This window comes from Gavia stellata, chromosome 26, assembly GCF_030936135.1.
Source record: "Gavia stellata isolate bGavSte3 chromosome 26, bGavSte3.hap2, whole genome shotgun sequence".
NCBI lineage: Eukaryota > Metazoa > Chordata > Aves > Gaviiformes > Gaviidae > Gavia > Gavia stellata.
The window spans coordinates 5,003,194-5,022,895 of record NC_082619.1 but is presented as its reverse complement, the minus strand read 5'-3'; the positions used below and the strand labels follow the sequence as shown (position 1 = coordinate 5,022,895).

Here is a 19,702-nt window from a genome sequence, read left to right as displayed (position 1 = left end):
CATCTAAAGGAACATTTTTGTAAAGGCTACGTAGAAAGGCTTCTGTGACTGGGAACTAAAGAATGCAACTTTTCTCCAATGATTTTGATATACAGTGGGAGAAAATAACTTACAAAAAATATTTTTTTAAAAATATTAGGAAATACACAATGTCATTAGTCCAAGGGGAGACTTCTGCACTGTGAGGCTAACAATGAATTCTATAGCATTTTAATAGTTCTATGTGTTAGGGCTAAAAATAACCAAGTCTATTTCCAGGATTACATTTTCCCTCAATTCAAAGGTAAAATTGTGCTTCAGACCTTTTTGAAAGAATTGGGACAGTAGGGATTGATCAAAGGTTTGACAACTGTGAAGGGGGGAGGTAAGTTTTGGTTTTCTTTAAAGGGGCTGGAGGTGGGGAGAGGGGGTATGTTGTACCTCAATTTCTTCTTCAGCAAGTTTGTCAATCTCAAATACAGAGTCAACCAAGGTAGTAGCACCCAGGTTCCTCTTCTGCATTGCTCAGTCCTGTGTCTCTCACTGAGAAGCAAAATACAGTTTCATCAGAGAACACCCTTTCATCAATGCTGTCTCAGGTCCTTTGGTGTTACAGAACAGGGAAGAGGTGACTAATGTTCTACATAGATAGTTTTTCAACCTACCTCAAGCCAGGTGCTGAAGAAACAGAGCACTAAGCATAGGATCCCCTTTACAAGGGTGCTGCCTTATCCATCAGAAGTTAACTCTCAGACTGCTCTGGCATGACTTTTCACACCAGTAGCTCTGCAGTAGTATGGCATGGCCCTGAAAAAGGGTCTAGGGCTGAAGGATACATTCCAGTAGAATGGTAAATGCACTAAAATCAGCTTTTATAGTTCAATCCCTAGTTTTAAGCAGTTAACTTTATTTTTTAAGAGTGGAAATTTGGCTTTATGTAGGAGCACCCTTCAGAGAATCCCACACCTAATGCTCATGTGAACCATATTAGAGCTAAACAGAACCAAGATCTGAGCCTGGATGAAGTATTATGGTGTATGGCCACAACAAGCTCATTAAAACCCACTTCCAATTATTTTAGCATGGATGAATAAAGAACCACATGCTGTAAACAAAACTCCATCCAGGAACATAGAGGTATGTCAGAGTGCCCTCCAAACCATGAAACTAATGAAGGGAAAGGAGAGGGAATACAAAGAGAAGAGATACGTAATGGGTTTGTTCTAACCTGCTTTGCTTTCCACCCTCCCCCAAAACCTTCTTGTCTTGTGTAGCATAATAAACACTGATTAAAGTAGGTTTAAAATTAAGGGCTAAGGTGCCATCTCAGAAGGCAGCTGTCCCCTCCGTGAACAGAGAGCTGCTTAGGCTGTTGCACACATAGCCACAAGGTACGTGTGTCTCAGGGAAAACAAGTAATTGGGGGCCAACATACTCCTGTGGGCATTCTCACTCTTGCTTTCAGGTCCTGTAAAACAGCCCCCTCAGTCTAGACTACCATTCCAGCTGGGCCGTGTCTTCAGTGCATCGTGCCCTGCATGCACTTCTCCCAAACCGAGCATCTCACGAGGCAGCTGGTCTTGTACTGAAGTTGATGTCAGTCCTGTATTTTCTGTGCTTTTTCTCCACCTCCAGAGCATCTGGTTCTGCTCAGAGTCCAGGAGGAAGGGCAGGGGAATCTGGGTAGTTTATGTATGCAGTGTTGCTTGTTCTCAGTACGCTAAAACTCTTGGAAGTCAGCAGAGGTCCTGGCTACTGCATGTCTGGCTGGTTGTATTCTGTGGAGAGGAACCTTGCAGGCTGTGCATGAAGAAATCTTCTGCAACAGAGACACAACCAGCATGTATATTACCCTTCTGCCTCGCTGCAGTTAGCTGCCACCCCTTGGAACTATCCCAAAACCCATCTCAGATTGCAGATCTGCAAGTACTGCTGCTAGGCAACTGGGTGTTGGTGAAAAGCAGTTGTGACAGTGCTGAAGAGCTATGGCCTCTCCACAAAGCCACTATATATAGCGCAGATAATATGCAGTGCAGGCTTTCCTCTGCTGTCCTGCCAACGGGCCGCAAAGGCAGGCCACTGCAGTAGGCAGGGCTCCATCCAGTTAGCCCAAGGGAATGTGCTATAAGAGACCTCATTACTGTTAAAAATACAACGCCGCTGAGCAAATCTACCCCTTTCCTTTGCTGCTCTTACTTCTTTGTATTCGAGAGGAAAAGAGAACAAGCAGCAACCTTCTCTCCCCTCCAGGCCTAGTTCTACATTCCAGTTAAAGGGACTTGTGCATTTATTTTTTTCCCCCATAATGATAAAGAGCAGCAACATAGTCTGGATGCAGATATAAGTGAATAGCCCATCTTTCACTTTAGCAAACTAACTGCAGAGTGCACCCTGGAGATACAGAAGATTAAATGCACCAGGATACTCAGGTAATTAAAGGTGAGAAGCCCTGGCATGAACAAATGAGCAGGAAGTCAGCCATCAATGTGCATGTTCTTTCCTCCCTTCCATGGAAGAAGACACTATATGCTCACCCTAAGTTAACAAATACCTCATGTGGGGTTTATCCCACACTCTCCCTTACTTGTCACTGACTTTGTGTGGGTTTGATGTGGACATAAATGAAACTCTTCCCTCAGTGAAAGCTTCTGCCTGACTTAAAAATGCTTTCACTGATATTGCCTTAGCTTTCCTCAGGTGTTTGCAGGTGGGTGAATCCACATCCTTCACCTTTGTGCTTTAGCTGTATTAGTACAGTTAATAAGGCAACCTTCTCTTTAGGCAAGGGTTTAGCTTTTTAACAATGTAACTTCTGCCTAAAGTCTCGCTCCCTGGGTTTCTCTTCTTCCCCCTAACCTCTCACCAGGTATTTCCCCTTTAGCAGCTTGTCTTAAAGATAAGATTAAAAAACCGAAAGATTAACTAATGGTCTCAAGAAATTTTGCAGTAAGGGAAGGTCAGAGATGTGAAAAATGGAAACTAAAAAGCAGATTGAAAAGAGCTCTTTTCTTTCTCCTGCATTGTCTACTATTTTCCTTTTTTACTGTTGCTTCTCATTACTGTTCAAAAATGTGAGCTCTTACCTGGTGTTGGTCTCCGCTCAGCCATGCACAGTCAGATTTCCACGTTGGGATCTGTGAATCCTTTCTTCCCCTCATTCACCAGCACAGGCTTTTCTGTCCTCGTGTGCCAGACTAAAATCTGAAGAAGCCAGCAGAAGTCATTAGCTGCATCTCTTCACTGCACTAACAAATATTCTTGCACATTAAATCAATAGTGCAATTTAACCATCTACCCTGGAGCCTAATGGCGCATTCACAGCTGAAAGGAGGTTTGTGTAAAACTTCATTTAGGCAGGCCTACTGCTATCCAAAATGCACAGTGCACAGAAATTACCCATTTTACAGTGTACTGTCTTGGGACATTAACCTGCTCCTTCCATGTAGTTATCAACCATCTTCCTCGAAAGGCTCATCACCCTTTTCAGTGATGTCAGGCAGTTCCTTCATAATCTGAGAATCACATCCATGTTTCCCTATAGACCAAGTTCCTTACTCTGGTTCTTGGTTATCATGTTATTACATCCTTGGCCAGTGTGGAGTTACTTGCCAGGCTCAGAGTGGAAATGCAAATTCTTGCCACTTAAGGTCACCTTGTGACTCGTGCATTCGAGGGAAGTGGCAGTTATACTGAGTACCACCAGTGGCTCAAATAATTGTCACCATTGCCTTTCGTTGTGTGAAATATTAAAACGGATTTTTCAGTGTGTCTCTGAAAATTCATTATTGGAGGGAAGACATTAGTCTGCTCCCTAACCTCACTATCACTTCTTTTTCACCTTTAAAGTCTTTCAAGACCCTAAAATGATGTGAGAGTGACACTGATTTGAGAAGTACTTATTGCTGCTCCAGTTCTCTGTTGCAACCTCTGCTGTCTCAGAGCTAGAAGATGCAGGAGCTGGTTACAGGACACTCCCTTCCTCCCGCATGCTCTGGGCTGTACACAGCCTTTTTATAACCTAGCAAGCATTAGTCTACCATATAACCTCAAAAGCCCCATACAAATTTCCTTTGAAATGCTGGCCCCATGCTGCCATCCACTATTTTGTATCAGGTACAATACGCTGCATCACTTTAAAGCCCCTCTCCAACTTGCTTGAAACAGAACTGAAGCTTCTACTAAAAGCTTCCCTCAGTCTTAGCAGCAAAGTTTAATATAGATCAATATCTGTGGAGGCGTACTCAAAAAAATACAAATTGAAGAGGTGGTCTAACATTTTTGGAGGGTGGGAAGTATTATAGGTAAACAGTTTCTACTAGCTGTGCTATACTGCTGGCACAGACAGTTCTGGAAGCTGTTTAAAATGCTCTCCCCTCTCTAGACTCAGTTACACTTATTACTTTGCTCCTAGAACCTGGATTGCTGGGAGCAGCTTTATCCCTTCGGAGCTACAGTTTCCTGCTTCCCTTCACCTGTTCGCATTGATATTTCCTACCTTGCGGGGGTTTCCCTCTTGTTGCTATGACAATACTCCGCACATTTAATCCAAGTATCTGCAAACCATTTCATACCCAGTCCCTGCTTTTCTGAAAAACGTGGGCACGTTCTGTTTCTAAAGGATGAACAAAGCACTTTTCAAACCCTTCTGGTTAAACAGGAGCACCCCCACCTTCCCAAGAAGCTGTTTGACCAAATTAGTCTCTGATGTGAGCAGTCACCTCCTGTGTGGGGCTTAAATCTCGCCTGCTAATGCTAAGGCAGTAGAAACCAACTGCTGCCTGGAGTGGGTCCAAAAAACCATTTCATCGCTCCCCCACAACCACTTCAGAGCCCGCTCATCAAAGTTAGCCTTTATTACAGTCCTGCTCACCCACTGCAGCAACGCTGCTGCAAGTACTGTGTTACTTTCCTATGAAAAGGCAAAACCAAACAGGTCCGTCCAAGTGGATTGCATAGCCAGAGTGCTAGGCAAGCATCAGTTATGGACTCCTCATCCAACAAACAGAATGTATGCACCTTAACGCAGTCCAGGTGCTAGAAGAATCTTATAGCCAATTCTTTCCAGCAGGAGCAGGTAAGACCTCTTTCCACTTCTGAGACATAAACACTCAACCCTGCTGATAGCCAAGGGCTGCACTCTGCCAGGAATGGGACTCAAACAGCTCTAACCACGTACTCCATAAACAGAAGACCACAACTACACATTAGTAGCTTTTCTTTAAACCGGATCCCACTTTTGCATTGTTAAAGCCAAGTGCCAAAAAAGACAGTTATATTAAATTAACTAAAATGGACCAATTTTCAGAGTTTGCAGCTTGATAAAGCAGCTTCTACCATTTTTCATGCTGTGTTCTTGAATGTGGGAGGGAGATCACTATTTAGTACAGAAACACCTGCTTTTCCTGTCAGCCAATTGCTTGGCTTTTTCCACAAGCAGCGTGTTTGTTTTATGCCTCAGGGAAGCTCTGGCTTGTGCAAAAAGTACAGCTTGCACAGGAGTAAACAGTGAGGGGGACCAAGTACCTGACTTCCCCTGAATAGTGGTTTCATATAGGTCACCTGTGGGAGTCCCCTTTAAAAATCTCTACTACTGCGAAACACTTCCAATCATTTACAGCCTTGACATTCAGAATCAGAGGACTCAAAACAGATCTAAGAGATTACAAGGAGTCATCTCCATAGCAGACTTCTTCATTGTCTTCTAACAGAAAATTAAAAAGCAAACAGGCCAGTCGACCCACAGTTAGAGAGGGTCACGGGATTTCAAGCACATAGACTCTCCGTGGAGGGTTTCAATAATAGTTATTTGAAATGGAGACTACACAACGTGAAGAAAAAGAGACACCAAGCTGAAATGACAGATTTGCTTCCTCTCAGCTTGTGCTAAACCCCAAAATTCTGCAGGCTCTCTTAGGCATCGTGGACGCCCTCTTCTCCCAAAAGCACATTCATTGGTATAAAAATAAAGATTGCTTGTTGCTGTAACTCTTGCTTTTCTCATATGTCGAGAGAATCATGGCCATTGCTATTAAATGAGCCAGAGCTCAAACAGTAATCTTCAACTGTGCAATTACACCAACTTGAAGATTTGTGCTTTGTGATGGGTATTATAGGCACAACATACAAGACCACAAGAGAAGAAAGAGTTACAGTGGTCTAATTTGAGCTATTGCAGCTGCAGGATGGATCTGAAGGTCCACCGTGGAGCAATGCAGGCAGACAGTGCTGCAAAATCTGAACTACTCTGATGTAAATTACAGCTTTCAGCTGTGGTACAGGGGATGGCACTGGCACAGCAGTTCTGGTGACTAATCAGGACAAGACAAGGCCAAAATAACCCTCCAAGTTCTGCACGTCTGTCTTGAAAATCAACAGCTTGAGCACTGGTGTCTTCCCTGGTGCGCATGTGAAGCTTAACGAACAAAGTGCTGTCACATAGCAGCCAGGATACAGAACGCTCACCGCAAACCACTGGTCACAAACCCAGACGAAAAGAGGAGCCCAGTCTCAGGAACGATCTAACCCAAAAGAGGACAGATCTGCTCCATCCATACCCTGCTGCTCAGCCCCTGAAAGGCAAAGAACACAAAGAGCTCGTGAAGCTGATTCCCCTGCCTGCAGTATGTAGCACCACAGGATAAAATCAGGAGGAAGCAAAGTACTCCTTTTCAAGCCTTCTTGCCTTAGGCTGACGTTTTCCCTCTCTCCTGCCCATTCTGAACCAGTTTTAGCTGTTTAAGATCCGTGACATCACGAAGCAGCCAGTTCTGGGCTCCTGTTGCTGTGCAATTTCCTGGCTGCTGCTGGGCCCCAAGGCTTGGTCTCCTCCATATGCGTAAGGATTTATTCCCCTCCCAGAGCCAGTCCCAAGACCCACGGTAGCCACAGTGTTGGCGTGTGTTCAGGTACTGCTGGGAGAGCTCTCTTTGTTCCCCATTCTTTACCCAGTGTCTGATAGTTATATGGACTGTGGCATTTAACAGTGCCCACACACCCCCTGCCTTTAAGGCTCAGAGACAGCCGATCCTGGTCCAGCACAAAGCTGCCAGCCGATTCCCCTTCACAACATCCACCTAAACACCAAGCTGCTAACCCACAGATTTAATCTCAGATCTGACTCAGCCAAGAGATAAGGAGCCAGGAGGAATGACTACTTTTAGCCACCACTTCAATCCCAGTGAATTGCTACCGAGACCACCTGAGCGCACAGAAACCTGCCCCTCCCAAAGAAGCATACCTACACCTATCTCCCTTGAGAAACAAACGGCTCCAGGAGCAGCTGGAACGAGAGATGCCTAATTTCCAATGACCTTGTATTTTGTGGTCTGTCCTCCTGTGCCAGCCCGAGCTGAGGTTTTTTCAGTAGATGAGGCCACTCAAAGTCTCACTCCTTTAAGGGCTCCCTGGTTGAGCACACTGCAGTTTGTTTCCTCAGGTGTTAATAGAAAATGCGGAGCAGAATATGTCCCAGTTACATCTACCTTATAGAAATACAGAATCTCAGACCTCTATCCTGTGTCACTGGATTGAAGAGAGTATGATTTGCTTTGGGGGTGTGGGGTGGGAAATGCAGAAGCAGCAGAACACAGAAATACATAGCATGCTTGCAAAGCCTTGTTTCCTTACAACTCTGGTATAAACCAGCCCTTCCCTCCTGATAAGGAGGGATAACTCTCACCTTTCTCCTCAGCAATTAATACTGTCTTCCTTAATTTTCTCCTTCATCTTGGGCAGTTCCCAAATCAAAGAAAATAAGCAGGATATATGTCTTTGGCCAAAGCTTAAGCTTTTTGCAGGAGTGTGCATTTGTGGGCTGAATTCTGATAAATATTACAAATACCAGCACTGCACACAGGGAAGGCAGCATTTTTGAAGAACAGATGTCTGTGTTTATCTTACATACTTCTCTGATCCCTCCTTAACGACTGTATCTGAGCACATCATAATTTTTAATGTAAATCTCACTGCAAAGCAGGAGTATGGTTATGCTTAACAAAAGCAAACCATGACAATGTCTGGGAGCACACTAGCACAATGGAAAATAAGTCCGTGCTTTGATCTCGGGGCAGGAGGACCCCAGACCACAGCCTGCTTTTGTTCTTCTCTGCTGCTTGTCTGGACTCTCCTCCTCGTCAAACGGGTGAGCAAAACAGCCATTGGGAAATGGAGGCTGCTGGTGTCAGCTAAAAGCAGAAAGGCAAAGCTCAACCTGCAAAGCTGCACTCAGAGTTTGCCAGGAGCAGACGGCATTCAGTTCACAAGGACCCTTGTTAAGATCCCCATGGCCTAGCCAAAAAAAGAAATGCAGTCTGCTTCAAATCCTGGCCAGCAATTCCTGCTTCCTCTCCACCTCTGACCTGCAGCTCTTCTGTAACAGCACTGACACGGCAGCCTGTCTGACAGCATCATTTTTTTCCTCCTGCCTGGAAACAACCTTTTCCTTCCTCTCCTTCCTCCATGTGTTCCTCCACAACCATCATTTCCTATCCCAGCCTTTTAACACAGCTTCTTTCCAATAGTTATTTACATCAGGGAGAATATACCAAAGATCACATAACTGGCCATGGAGTAAACACCCCTAATCTTCTGTATACCAGCCTAAAAGCAACCTGTGCATCTCCCTTGGCCTGTTGGAAACGCATTTATTTCCAGCCAGTGCTTTCTTGTTAGCTAGTAGGGCATGCAGTGCCCAAGAAGAGAGATCTAATTTTAATCCAATCTCTTTTCCCACCCTTGGGAGACCATCTGTGTTATTTATCCCAGTGCTGGACAGCCATAACCACCGACATGTAGATTTAAAAAATGAGGCACAGCGGGTATCTGATAACAAACAAAGTTGCTCCTCCCTCTCAGCTCCTCTTCCTTATTCCTGGACTCCTTGCCTGAGCACTGCTGAACATCGAGATCCTTGTTTTTCTGCGGCTGGGGGTGGTGGAGCAGTGCAGCCGGAAAGCAAAGACAAAGGTTATTATTGAAAATGTTTTCCTATCCCAAAAAGGAATGGAGACTTGGGCCCAACACTGGGTCTGTCAGCAGTAACAGCTTATTCATAAAAAAAAGAAAAATCCTCCTGGCATAATTAAGCAATAAAGACTCCCTAAATCAGACTGGGTGGAGCCTATTACAGACAAAGGCTTGAGAGTGCTACACAGGAGTCTGTGATCTCAGAGGGACCTCTTCCACGCCTGCCGTACTCAGTGGACCCACTCACAAAGCTTTCAATAGCATTTGACAGCACCTCCGTTGCTGATGTGCTATGATTGACGCCTGTCACACTAACCAGCATTGTCTCATTGTATCCTGCATGTTCCCCTGTCATTCCAGACAGATATCCATCTGTCGTCTCTCATCTTTGACTGGGAAGTCTTTAGGGCAAGAACCATCATTGTGTTCTGAGTTTCGATGTTATTTAGCACGTAGCGGTCCTGCTCCATGACCTGCTGACTCCTAGGCAATGTGTACAGTCAAACAATTAGCAGTCATTTGACAGCAGTAAAATCCCCCCAAAATGAAGCTTCCTGGAAGCCTCCTAGAGCTCAGAGCAATATCCCAGGCATTAAAACAGTTCTACATTATCTCTGACACAGAAAGATCCAGGTTATTGTGGACAACTACAGCAATATTGCATAGATGTCAAGAGGGAGAAGGCAACTTCACAATAAGGCAGTAATTGTGTGAACAGTCTTTCCCTGCAGCCAGGAAACACCGTGGCTGGTACTCCTGGGTTACAGTTCAGATGGGCTCCAGGGGGCCAAATCGCACGTGATGCTGGCTTATCACAGGAGTAGCAGTACTCAAAAGCCCCCCTCAGGAATTCACGTAAAGCAACCGACATACATTTCACCTATACAGTTCCCTGCCCCAGGGGATTAGCAAGGCCACAGATAAGCCCATCTTGAAAATAATAAGGATATTTTCTAGAGGTAATATAAGAAAGAGGAACAGTTACAGGGGAGAGAAGACTCCATATTTCAAGGCCTATGGCAACCGCTAGCAGCCTGCAACCAAAAAAGATAACTGCCCTCCACACGTTTTGATACATAATCACCCATTCCCAGCTCCCTTGCAATGGGGGTGTGCTGTCTTCAAACACAGAGGACAACTGACTGAACGATGGGGCTGAATGGGTTTTCTCCTACCTCTGGATCCTTACATCCCACATATGAGAAAGAGACCATACCTTAGTGCAATTGGCAGCTTTCGGCTCAAGGTCATTCAAGGTCACTAGTTCCCGGAGCAGGCTGCTCTCTTGGTAGCCTCCCTTCACTCCTCGCAGTTTGAAGTAAGCCTGAGATCGCTGGAGAATCAGTCTGAGGTTCACAGCAAACCCCGCCATGTCTATAGCAAAGGGGCGATGGGGGTCGAACACAGTTTTCCAGCCATAGACCTTCCCTGCAGCGTTCACTTTGGGTGACTCATAGCGTAAGCCACCGACGAAGGCTACTGGCCACACTGACACCTTTCTGGTGCTGCGCATCTGCAGGCAAGGAAAGAGAAGGGTACGGTGGGTGCACACAGAAGGGTTGGCTGCATGCGACTTCCAACACACAAATCGGCACCCCAGCAGAACAACTTCCCCTTGCTTACTGTCCTGCAGGAGACGAATGCCCCTGAGCTTCAGCACAACACCCTGGAGCTAAGAGACTGTGTTATGTTCCCAGGCACCCTCTGTGGCTTGCACCAAGCTGCAGAGCTCATTACTCACCTGTACAAGGACGCATAGCCTGGAGCTGGAGTAGCCAAGTGCTCTGTAAAGTGGCAACTAACAATAGCAATAGTAGTCGATAGCCATGGAACCAAGCATGAGTTCAGCGCTAAAACCAAAGCTGCCAATAATAAACATAACTGAGATTTAGAGTGTTTTTTTGTCCAAAGGTCTTTAGAGCTGTGGGGCATCAGTCCTCCACATGGACAGTTGGGGAAACCAGGATGCAGAGGAGGGAAGCACCTTGTCCAAGGCCACCTGGAAATGCAGGAATGGCATACCTAGAAGAAAGGTGCTTTCTCTGAAAGCTGAGTTTGAGCTGCAATCTCAGCCCAAGAGCCACAGTAAGGCTAAAAGCACCGTTCGAGTGAGGCACTGCAGCTGTGGCCCACAACCTCAGAGGCAGCTGGGAACTGCAGCCTCTCCAGAAACCCCCAGCACGCAGGATGGTGCTTTGTAGCTGCTCCTGCTACCCAGCAGAACAAGGCTGGATGCCTCTACTCCCTGCAGAGTCAACGGAAATAGATAGGAGCCATCAGGGGACACCTCAGATGCCTGCACTTGCCAACGCGGATGGTTTGAATGCCAGTCTGTCCACTCACCCCCCAGCGCCCTGTCCTGCTCCGCTGGCAGGCTCGGCCTCGCATTCTGCTCTCAGTCCAGTCTCAGATCAGGGATCTCCCAAAGCTAATCTCATCACTGCTAATTACTGCAAATGAGACCAGAAGAGCTCTGGCACTTGCCCTTCTGCATTATACACATGTTAATGGCAGTCCCTGTCCACAGGGAACAATAGTGCGTGTCTCCTGCATTTCACAGCACATTTCATTGGCTCCATGTGACCTTAACTGCAGCTACCGATCAGAGAGGAGAAGCCTCTACGAGCAAAGCACACAAGTGAGTGAAGGAACCCTTTCTGCTTTATTAGCGTGTGGTGTCTGTCTCAAGATGCTGCCAGAGCCAGCCTCAAAGGGGACTGTGGAAGAAAGGCATTCAGTCTGAATTTGTTTTCAGCTTTAAAAGCGTGTATATTCCTGTGGCTATCCAAGCTAAAGTGAAAGCCAGCAGGGAAGGGAAAGGGGGCATGTATGGGGCGAATAAATAGGAGATCCCTGGTATGAAAACTGGCCACTGGTGGGGATGGAAGCAATCCTCCTTTCTTGTCCCTTGATGCACGAGCTCGGCCTCAGGAGAGCAAGGGAACAAGTAATTTCTGAGCTAGAAGCCAGGTGAGGTACAGTGTACCTGGCACTGTAAGACCATTGCAAACCTGCAGACAGGGAAAGGCTCAGGAGTTCATTTAGAGCCCTAGCAGGAGTGGAACAAACAGCAAAGGTGGGAAAGCACGTGGCAACCTTCCCCTGCTCAAGCCTGACAAGATTGTCAGCACATGCTGAAATTCAGCCTGCCATCATGGTTCCTGGAACCGCAAACTTCCAGGCTGAGATCTCAGCCCCATCGCCTACTTACAACAGCCTGAGAGACCATCCATTCCCTGACACTGCAAGAGGAAGAGCTTGGAGGGGAGTGCTGCACATGTCTCCCAGCAGAGAGACAGCCCTCTCCAAGGCAGTGTGTGAAGAGCTTCAGTTTTCTGGGAGGAGAAGCAAGCACTGACAAATGCATGCTCCTCGCGTGTGAGACAAGCCAGAGACAACTGCACAGAGCATCTCTGAACAAAATGCCCTGCAAGTGCTACGACTGTGCTGACACCATTCAGACATAACTCTGAAAAGGCACTGCTACCTCAGCTGGGGATCTGTGCAGAGCAGGCGCCAGGCTCTTGACAGCTACAGAATCTAACCAGTGGACACTCTGGAATGAGAGCAAACAAACGCAAACAGCAAGCAAGGAAGAGAAACCCCAGGGACTCCTCAAACAAGAACAAACACAAATTAACAGACAGCCAAGTGGAATACATAGGGATGGTGGAGAAGAAAGGTGGATAATATCAGATCATGAACCAAACAGAAACCTCCTCCAGGGTGGGACATGGAAGGAGGATGGCCAAGGTTTCTTTTAGTAGGCACGTGCTTCTGCACAGGCACGTCGGACAGCAGGTGATGTTTCAACCCTAACAAGGCTCCCCACAAGTGAGGGCAGCTCCTCACTAGCTTCTTTTACAGCAAAAACTATCTGCCTCCTGATCACACGGCACAGGATTAAACTGGGGTTCCCATTACTTCGCACAGGATGCCTTTGACACTGGGAAACGCACACTTTGCAGCACAGTAACCAAGCCCCAGAGAAAACTTCAGGACAGCTGCAGTGGGACCACTCTACCGACAAGATTGATCCAGAGCTCAGGAGAGGATGTACACAGCATCTCCTCAGCTCAGTACACAGCATCTTTCACACCCCACGTGCTAATCCGCTGTGTTCAGCCAGCTGGGGCCCTCCCAGCAGGGTCTTACCTCCTCAAAGAGCTCCAGGCTGTAGGTGTTATCATCATCGGCAAAGTAAACAATCCCAGGCTGGCTGTTATTTTTGTTAAAGGTCTCTCTCAGCCATCTCAGGGCAAGGTTCCTCTGCATGGTCCCCCGGGGAATGCGGGGATCCCTCATGTCTCCCCGCAGCTTGTAGTTGCGGGGTGTCTCCACATTGAGGTGGGTGTAGTTAAGCCCTGTGTCCCGCAGCAGCCGGGTGATGAGAGGCGTGCGCCGCTGTGAGTCCTCCACCAGGATCCAGTGCAGGTTTGGCACGTGCAGGAGGGTGTTGGCCAGGCGCGTCAGCTCTGCCTTCTGTACGGGCCGGCTGTAGGTGGGTGTAATGACGTGGATGGTGGGAAGGGTGTCTGACCATGGAGGTGGGCGCGTATAAACATATTCTGTCCTCACCACCTCCACAATGTCCCGGTCCGACAAGCAGTATTCCTTGGAGTCCAAGCCTGCAGCGAGATCACGCCGGGAGTCACCACCATCATCTGAGAGAAGAAAAAGCTGCATGGACTCAGTCCTCCAACACCCCCTGACTGAGCCAGCAGGCTGCTTGCTAATAGCATGTCACCGTCATGGTTTCAGAGGAAAGGAAACAAGGTCGGATGGAGGCTTTTACAAATAAGTACACAAATAAATAAAGGAGTCAGGGACAAACACACATGAGAAAAGAAGTTCCTGCTGTTAGAAAACCAGCGCTAAACAAGGCCTGAGTGCTCAGAATAAGCAACTTCAAAAAGCACCCAGAAGAGACAGGCTTGTATAGCAATTAGATCTAGATAAAGAAAATAGCAACATGGATTGACGATCTGCCATTCCGTAGCTCCAGTGCTCTGGGCACCACACTCAGCAGGCCAGGACTCCGATCTCTGCACTCAGGCACTGCAGCACCTGGATTGGGAAGCAGGGAACTAACTGCTAGAAAATACCGAGTCAGTGAGGATGCCCCAGCAACATTGTCTGGCCAGGATACTGCAGTACCCTGCTGCTCTCCTGACAGGCCTGGGATGGGGCACAGAGAAGTGGGGAAAGACACACTTCAAATCTAGAACTGGAGAGTAGAAATTAAAGCCTGTAATTGTAGGCGTTCCCCTGCAGAGACTTTCACCTGCCTCTGACTAACCTCTCCTCAAAAAGATCCCACCAATCTCTGAATATAACAGCCCATTCAGTAGTGAGGATGTGAACAATGAACAGCATCTATATAGGGTGCATTGATTCAAACATACAAAATCCTTGGAAAGAGAGACTTGTTCATGATCAGCTCAAGGAAAAAAAAACGTTCACGGACCTGTGACTTTTCCAGGGTGCGACTTTTGACACTTTCGTACCACTGCAGACCAGCAGGAATACCACGGTCTACCGCTACGAACTGGCAGAGATGAAGGGGCACCTCCATTCATGATACAAGTCAGCTGCTCTCTAACGGGCATGTAATACTTTGAGCCATAGATTTTGCAAAACCAGCTACTACCAGGAACTTCAGATGAGAAAGAACAGGAACAGACAGACATTAGATCTGACCCAGCAGGGTACTACCTATGTTTTTTTCATAGCATGTTATTCTTCCAGCAGCATAGACTTTGATACCAGCCCTGAACCAAATGAAGGCCTCGTACTCCATGGCACTGACGGAGGGAGGATGTATATCTGGGGGGGATGGGGACCAGGTGTCCTGCACATCAGCAGGCAAAGCACATCAGCATCACATAGCAGAGCTCTCTGAAAGCAGAGAACACTGGAATCAATTAAAAAATAAATTTGCAAAATGCATTGGACACAGACACAAATGTAATTAGCCAGGACGGTGCTTGAGACAGTTTGCAAACCCCTGCAGGTCAAACCTTCAGCTGCAAATCCTGGCATGTGTAAGCACTGCCGTTCTGTGCTCGCTAGCATACAGATGCACATCTCTCTTTCGGCACCTGCTACCAAAGGATCTCAGCAATACATTACAAGAACAAAACGATTTCTCCCAAGAGCTTTCAGGTTGGTCTCTATCACCACTCATTTTCCACTGGGAGCTCAGAGAAGCAGAGGCGGAGGAAGCATCTTACCAAGGTGATCGGTAAGTTCACAACTGAATCAGAGCAGAGCAGTCTCTGTGCTGTAACTTCAGTGTCCATGGCCATTCACAAAAAACAGCTCCTAGTTTCTAGGGCATTGAATCAAACTGGTATACAGACAGCATATTCTTAGTAGTCTTTCAAGTCCTGTTATAGAGCCCAGTAGATCCCTCATCCTCTGAAACACTGTCTGCCTTCCAGAGGGGATCACAGTCATTTTTCCCTTAAGCACTGCCCAAAGCCTCATGGGTGGCTGTCAGTCCTCCAGGGGGAAAGGTAAAGCTGCTCGGGACAGACTCTGAACTTCTGACAATTCAAACTGCACATCAGACTGTTCAGCAAAAGGATAAGCAACTGTGGAGAATGGGTGTGAACATTAAAATGAAACAGGGAGAGAATCTCCCAGAGAAAGGGACCAGAGAGGGAAAAGGAGCTGGCCTTCTTCCCCACAGACAAGCCTCCCCAAGCTGACCCGCCTGCCCTGGTGCTCAGCAGAAGCGCAGAACCAAGAATGAAGACTGCAGTTGGCAGCGTGGCTTCTTCCAGCCCCCAAGAGTTCTCACAGTCCTTAGATATTGCTGTTATGCCAAGAACAGGATAAAAACTAGGACCCTTCTGGCCAGAGAGGATCCCTCAGAACTTCCTGTATTTATCTGATTTGGGCCAGGGCTCTATTTAATGCTTTGTGTGACAGGTAGCATGGAAGCTGACTCTCTCCTAGCACTGTAACTCCGCCAAACAATCAGGTGAGATGCTGGCTCTTACCTTCTCCTTCAAGTGCAAAAGCACCAGTTTGCTGCTTTCCTGAGGACACTTAAAAAATGCTCTTTGCCTCATGTCTCCCAGAGCAGCTGTCTCAAGTGGCAGCTTTGTTTCCTTTGCTTTTTTTTTTGCAGCTTTCCTGCTGGACTAACTTGTATGCAGAATGTTGCAAAGGCCAGCAGGAAGGGACTCCTCTCTTATAGACCATCAAGAAGCAAAGAAAAGCATCTTCCTTCAGTACTCTGGATTTAGGCCATGAAGAGCTCTCCAAGAGCAGTAAGCATATCCCATGGCTTGGAGTTTGATGTCTCTGAAGAACCCCTATGAGCACTGGGCTGTTCCTACAGCAGAAGTGGGGAAGCTTCTGCATGAGCATGGACTGGGAGCTGAGATGAGCATGGCTGCCATGGAGAAATGAAATGAGAGAGGAGATGAGGACGAGGGAGGGATGCACAGACTTGGCATGGGCTCGTTTGATTTCTCTCACCCTTGTGCACTGCAAGCAGTGGAGCAATGGTGCTCTGGTGCCAGACGGTGATTAGTAGTGTCCAGGGCAGAACTATCAGCACGATAGCCAGGATGTCTCGTCTCTTCGGCATCTCCAAGACTGACTGGACCCACAGCTCCTCATTACCTGACAGTGAAAACCCCAGAGACAGAACAGCAGAGCACATGGAGAACAGAAATAAATGGGCAAGAAGGAACAAGGACAGAGAGAGAGAACGCGAGAGAGGGAGAGAGCAGCGAAGGCGACACGACTCGTAGGTCTTACCAGTGCTTACAACCCACCCATTGCAGAAGCAGGTTTGGAAGGGCCTCGGCTGCTGAGACCAGGAGCAGGAGGGCACTTCTACAGGACACTGCTGGAGCTGCCAGCAGGAACCTCAGGGACTCATTTGGAAGGAAACCTGCAACACAGAGCAAAGGTGAGTAGGCAGAGAAAAGTACTGGGGAGCTGCTCCGTAGAGTTCACAAATCCTCCTCATGAAGAGCAAATCAAACTGGGGCAGTGAGCAACAGAAATGTGTCCCACCCCTCCAGGGAGAGATGCCTCCTGGGTGTCCAGAGCCTTGCTTTCCTTTGCATCCACTTGCCAAGCAAGTCCCTTGCTTCAGCCAAGCAAAAGTTGCTCAGTGACGCAGTGTCTGAACCATCCCCCAGCAGAAAAGGACCCTTCATCCACAAGTCAGCCGAGCCTCACAACACCACCTGCTAGGCCCAAGCCCCTAGGAGGAAGCAGAGACCATAATGACCACATTACTTGCCTGACACATCAGCAAGTGCTCTGACCCACCAGGCCCTCTCCCTCTGCCAGGCAGAGCACTCAGGGTGACTGCACCTACGGTCTTGGGAATACAGCTCCAGCGAAGCTACTGACCCTGCATTTTGCCCGTTATTGTAATCCCCTGAGCTCAGGCCATCCCGCTGGCATCTTTGATGCAGCCAGTTTTAACTCAGGCTTCCAACAGCCTGTTCAGGTTCATTTCTTCCATCTCAGAGGTGTTGGGACTGGAGTATATTAAACTGCCACAATGGCTTAGTTTGATTCAATACAAGAACATACAAGATTTAAGCAGACTGTGTTTTATCCAAGTATCTTGGCAAGCAAAGTACATCACTTAGCAGAGACACGCAGGGTGGACAGTTTGCAAACATGGGTAGCAGTTTAGTACCACTGTTCCCATGTGGGGGAATGCATTAGCCCACTGCTAAAAGGGCTGCATTGCAGACAAGGGAGAGCCCAGAGAATAACCGCAGTCGAAGGCAGGGAGCAGTCTGCTCTGGGGAAAAGCACTGATCTCCCACTGCACAGCTGCTGGATGGCTGCTCAGTCCACTGCGGTGCCCTGGAAACTATCAGATCCCCTCCTTAAATAAGAGAGGAGCTCCTTACGCCTGGGCTGTAGATACACTGCTACTTTGCATATATTTTTCCTGAGACCCTTGGAGCTTGCTTCTTCTTGGTTGCATGGGGCAGTCATGGAGAGATCCAGGTTCAAATCCCTGATTAGCCCAGTTTGGATTAATCTGAATTTCCCTTTGCCATGTCTTGTCCACTGGGTTGCACAGTCAGCCTCTGGCACTGAGCCCAGTGGAAGACTTGAAGTGAAATGGCTCCAAGAACTGATGGGTTATCCTTTTAAAGTGCAAGCAAGCGATATTCAAGTTGCTGAACAGAACCTGCTTCTTCCAAATTAGCACTTCAATCACAGAGGTATTAATTTACCAGGGAAAACAAGGGGTAGGGAAAACACAGGTTGGCCTTCATCCTTAAAAGGGATATGTAAATGGCTCTCAACAAAAATTTCAGTGGATCCATTTTTTTTCCACACATACAAAAACCCAACTTGTCAAAAAATTTCCAGCCAACTCTAGCAAACAGCCACTCAGAGGTCTCTCACCAGGGAGAAACCTGCCACCTCCCATACAAAAACCTGTGCAGAGATCATGGTGCCAGCATCTACGGAGCTGGGGACCCACCCTCCTCATGTGCCCCCCCCGCTCTTCTGGCACCTTGCACAGAGGCAAATCTTCACTCAGGAGACCCTCGTCAGAGGACGCAATCTGCAGATGTGCTGGCAAACTGCATTTAGGAAATGCAAGGACCCAGGAGTATGGAAGGAGGTTGTGGTGGATCAGGGCAAGCTGCAGCTACTGAGGGTGATAAGAGGGAGCTAGTCAACGTCTAAACCAACCCCCAAATACATCTGGTTCTACGGAAAGTAGGGTTTCCTGCAGTCAAGTATGGGGAACCAGCAGGAAAAAGCTTTTCACAGCCCAAGGATATGCTCTGTGCAGCTGGACACCCTGCAGACTTTCAAGGAAGCATCTCCCAGCAACGTGGATTTGTCCCTATTTTTTTTTCAGAACTGGAGAAAGCAGCCTCACCCAGACAAAATAAACCAGGGAGGAAGAGGAGGAATTATTCCAGCAAACATTAGCCTTCTGCTGCATCCCTGTCCAGCTCTCAAAGCCAGAGAAATCCCACTGGCCTAGCACTGCCAAAGCACACAGTGCCCTCAGGAAAGAGCATCTGGCCTCATTCTTGCTGTCCCTGCAGTTGCTGTCAGTGCCTGAACAGAGGGCTCTGAGCACTGGCATCCTTTCTGGCTCTAATAAAGCCAGAACATGTCCCTTGAGCATCCCAGTAGGGCAGAGCTGTAAGGGGCAGCTCTGGAAAGACTGAACACCTTGCCTGGTAAAGTGCCTTCGCTGCAAATGCACCAAGGAAAGGACTCTGCCACGGGAGAGGGGGTGGGAGGAAACAACATGCTAAAAGAGCCACTCAGAGTCTGTTCAAGGCTTCTGGCAAGCTGCCACAGTGGGCTGGCATGCATCAAATGCCCCATTTGTCAGGGGCAGCTTCCTCCAAATACAGTGGCCTTACCTTAAAGATGCCTTTCCTTGCTTCCTGCCAATCCAGATTCAAATTGGCAGCATCCTCCCATAGGACAGGCTGACCCTGGGCTTCGTATGATGGAAAATGGGCACCTTTGGGCTGGGGTGTTACTCTGATTTCTATCCCTTTAACACAGGGGAAAATGAGCAGGCTCCAGCTATTTGTGCATTGGTCTCTTCAGGATCGATTCCTTTTAATTTGCTACAGAGCATTTAGCAGCTCCCTGGTCAATCATCTGTCACTTTGGTGCTCCAGCTGCCAAGGGCCAGCACAGCCCACTTGAGACCCAGCGGAGAGCTGTCGGATTTGCTTTGCAGCCCTGCTCGGGCTGGCAGCAGAGAGCTCCTGGGGCGGCA

General features: G+C 47.7%; 1 protein-coding gene across 1 annotated transcript; it reads right to left on the bottom strand.

Annotated features, from left to right (window-relative positions):
- Positions 1-3,093: 3,093 nt before the first annotated feature.
- On the bottom strand, positions 3,094-16,561 carry B3GAT1 (beta-1,3-glucuronyltransferase 1). Its single transcript, XM_009814708.2, has 4 exons — positions 16,435-16,561; positions 13,099-13,607; positions 10,160-10,456; positions 3,094-3,180 (listed from the first exon to the last, which is right to left on the bottom strand). The coding sequence occupies exons 1-4, from the start codon at positions 16,544-16,546 to the stop codon at positions 3,094-3,096; spliced, it is 1,005 nt and encodes a 334-aa protein (XP_009813010.1). The 5' UTR covers positions 16,547-16,561.
- Between the last annotated feature and the right edge of the window lie 3,141 nt (positions 16,562-19,702).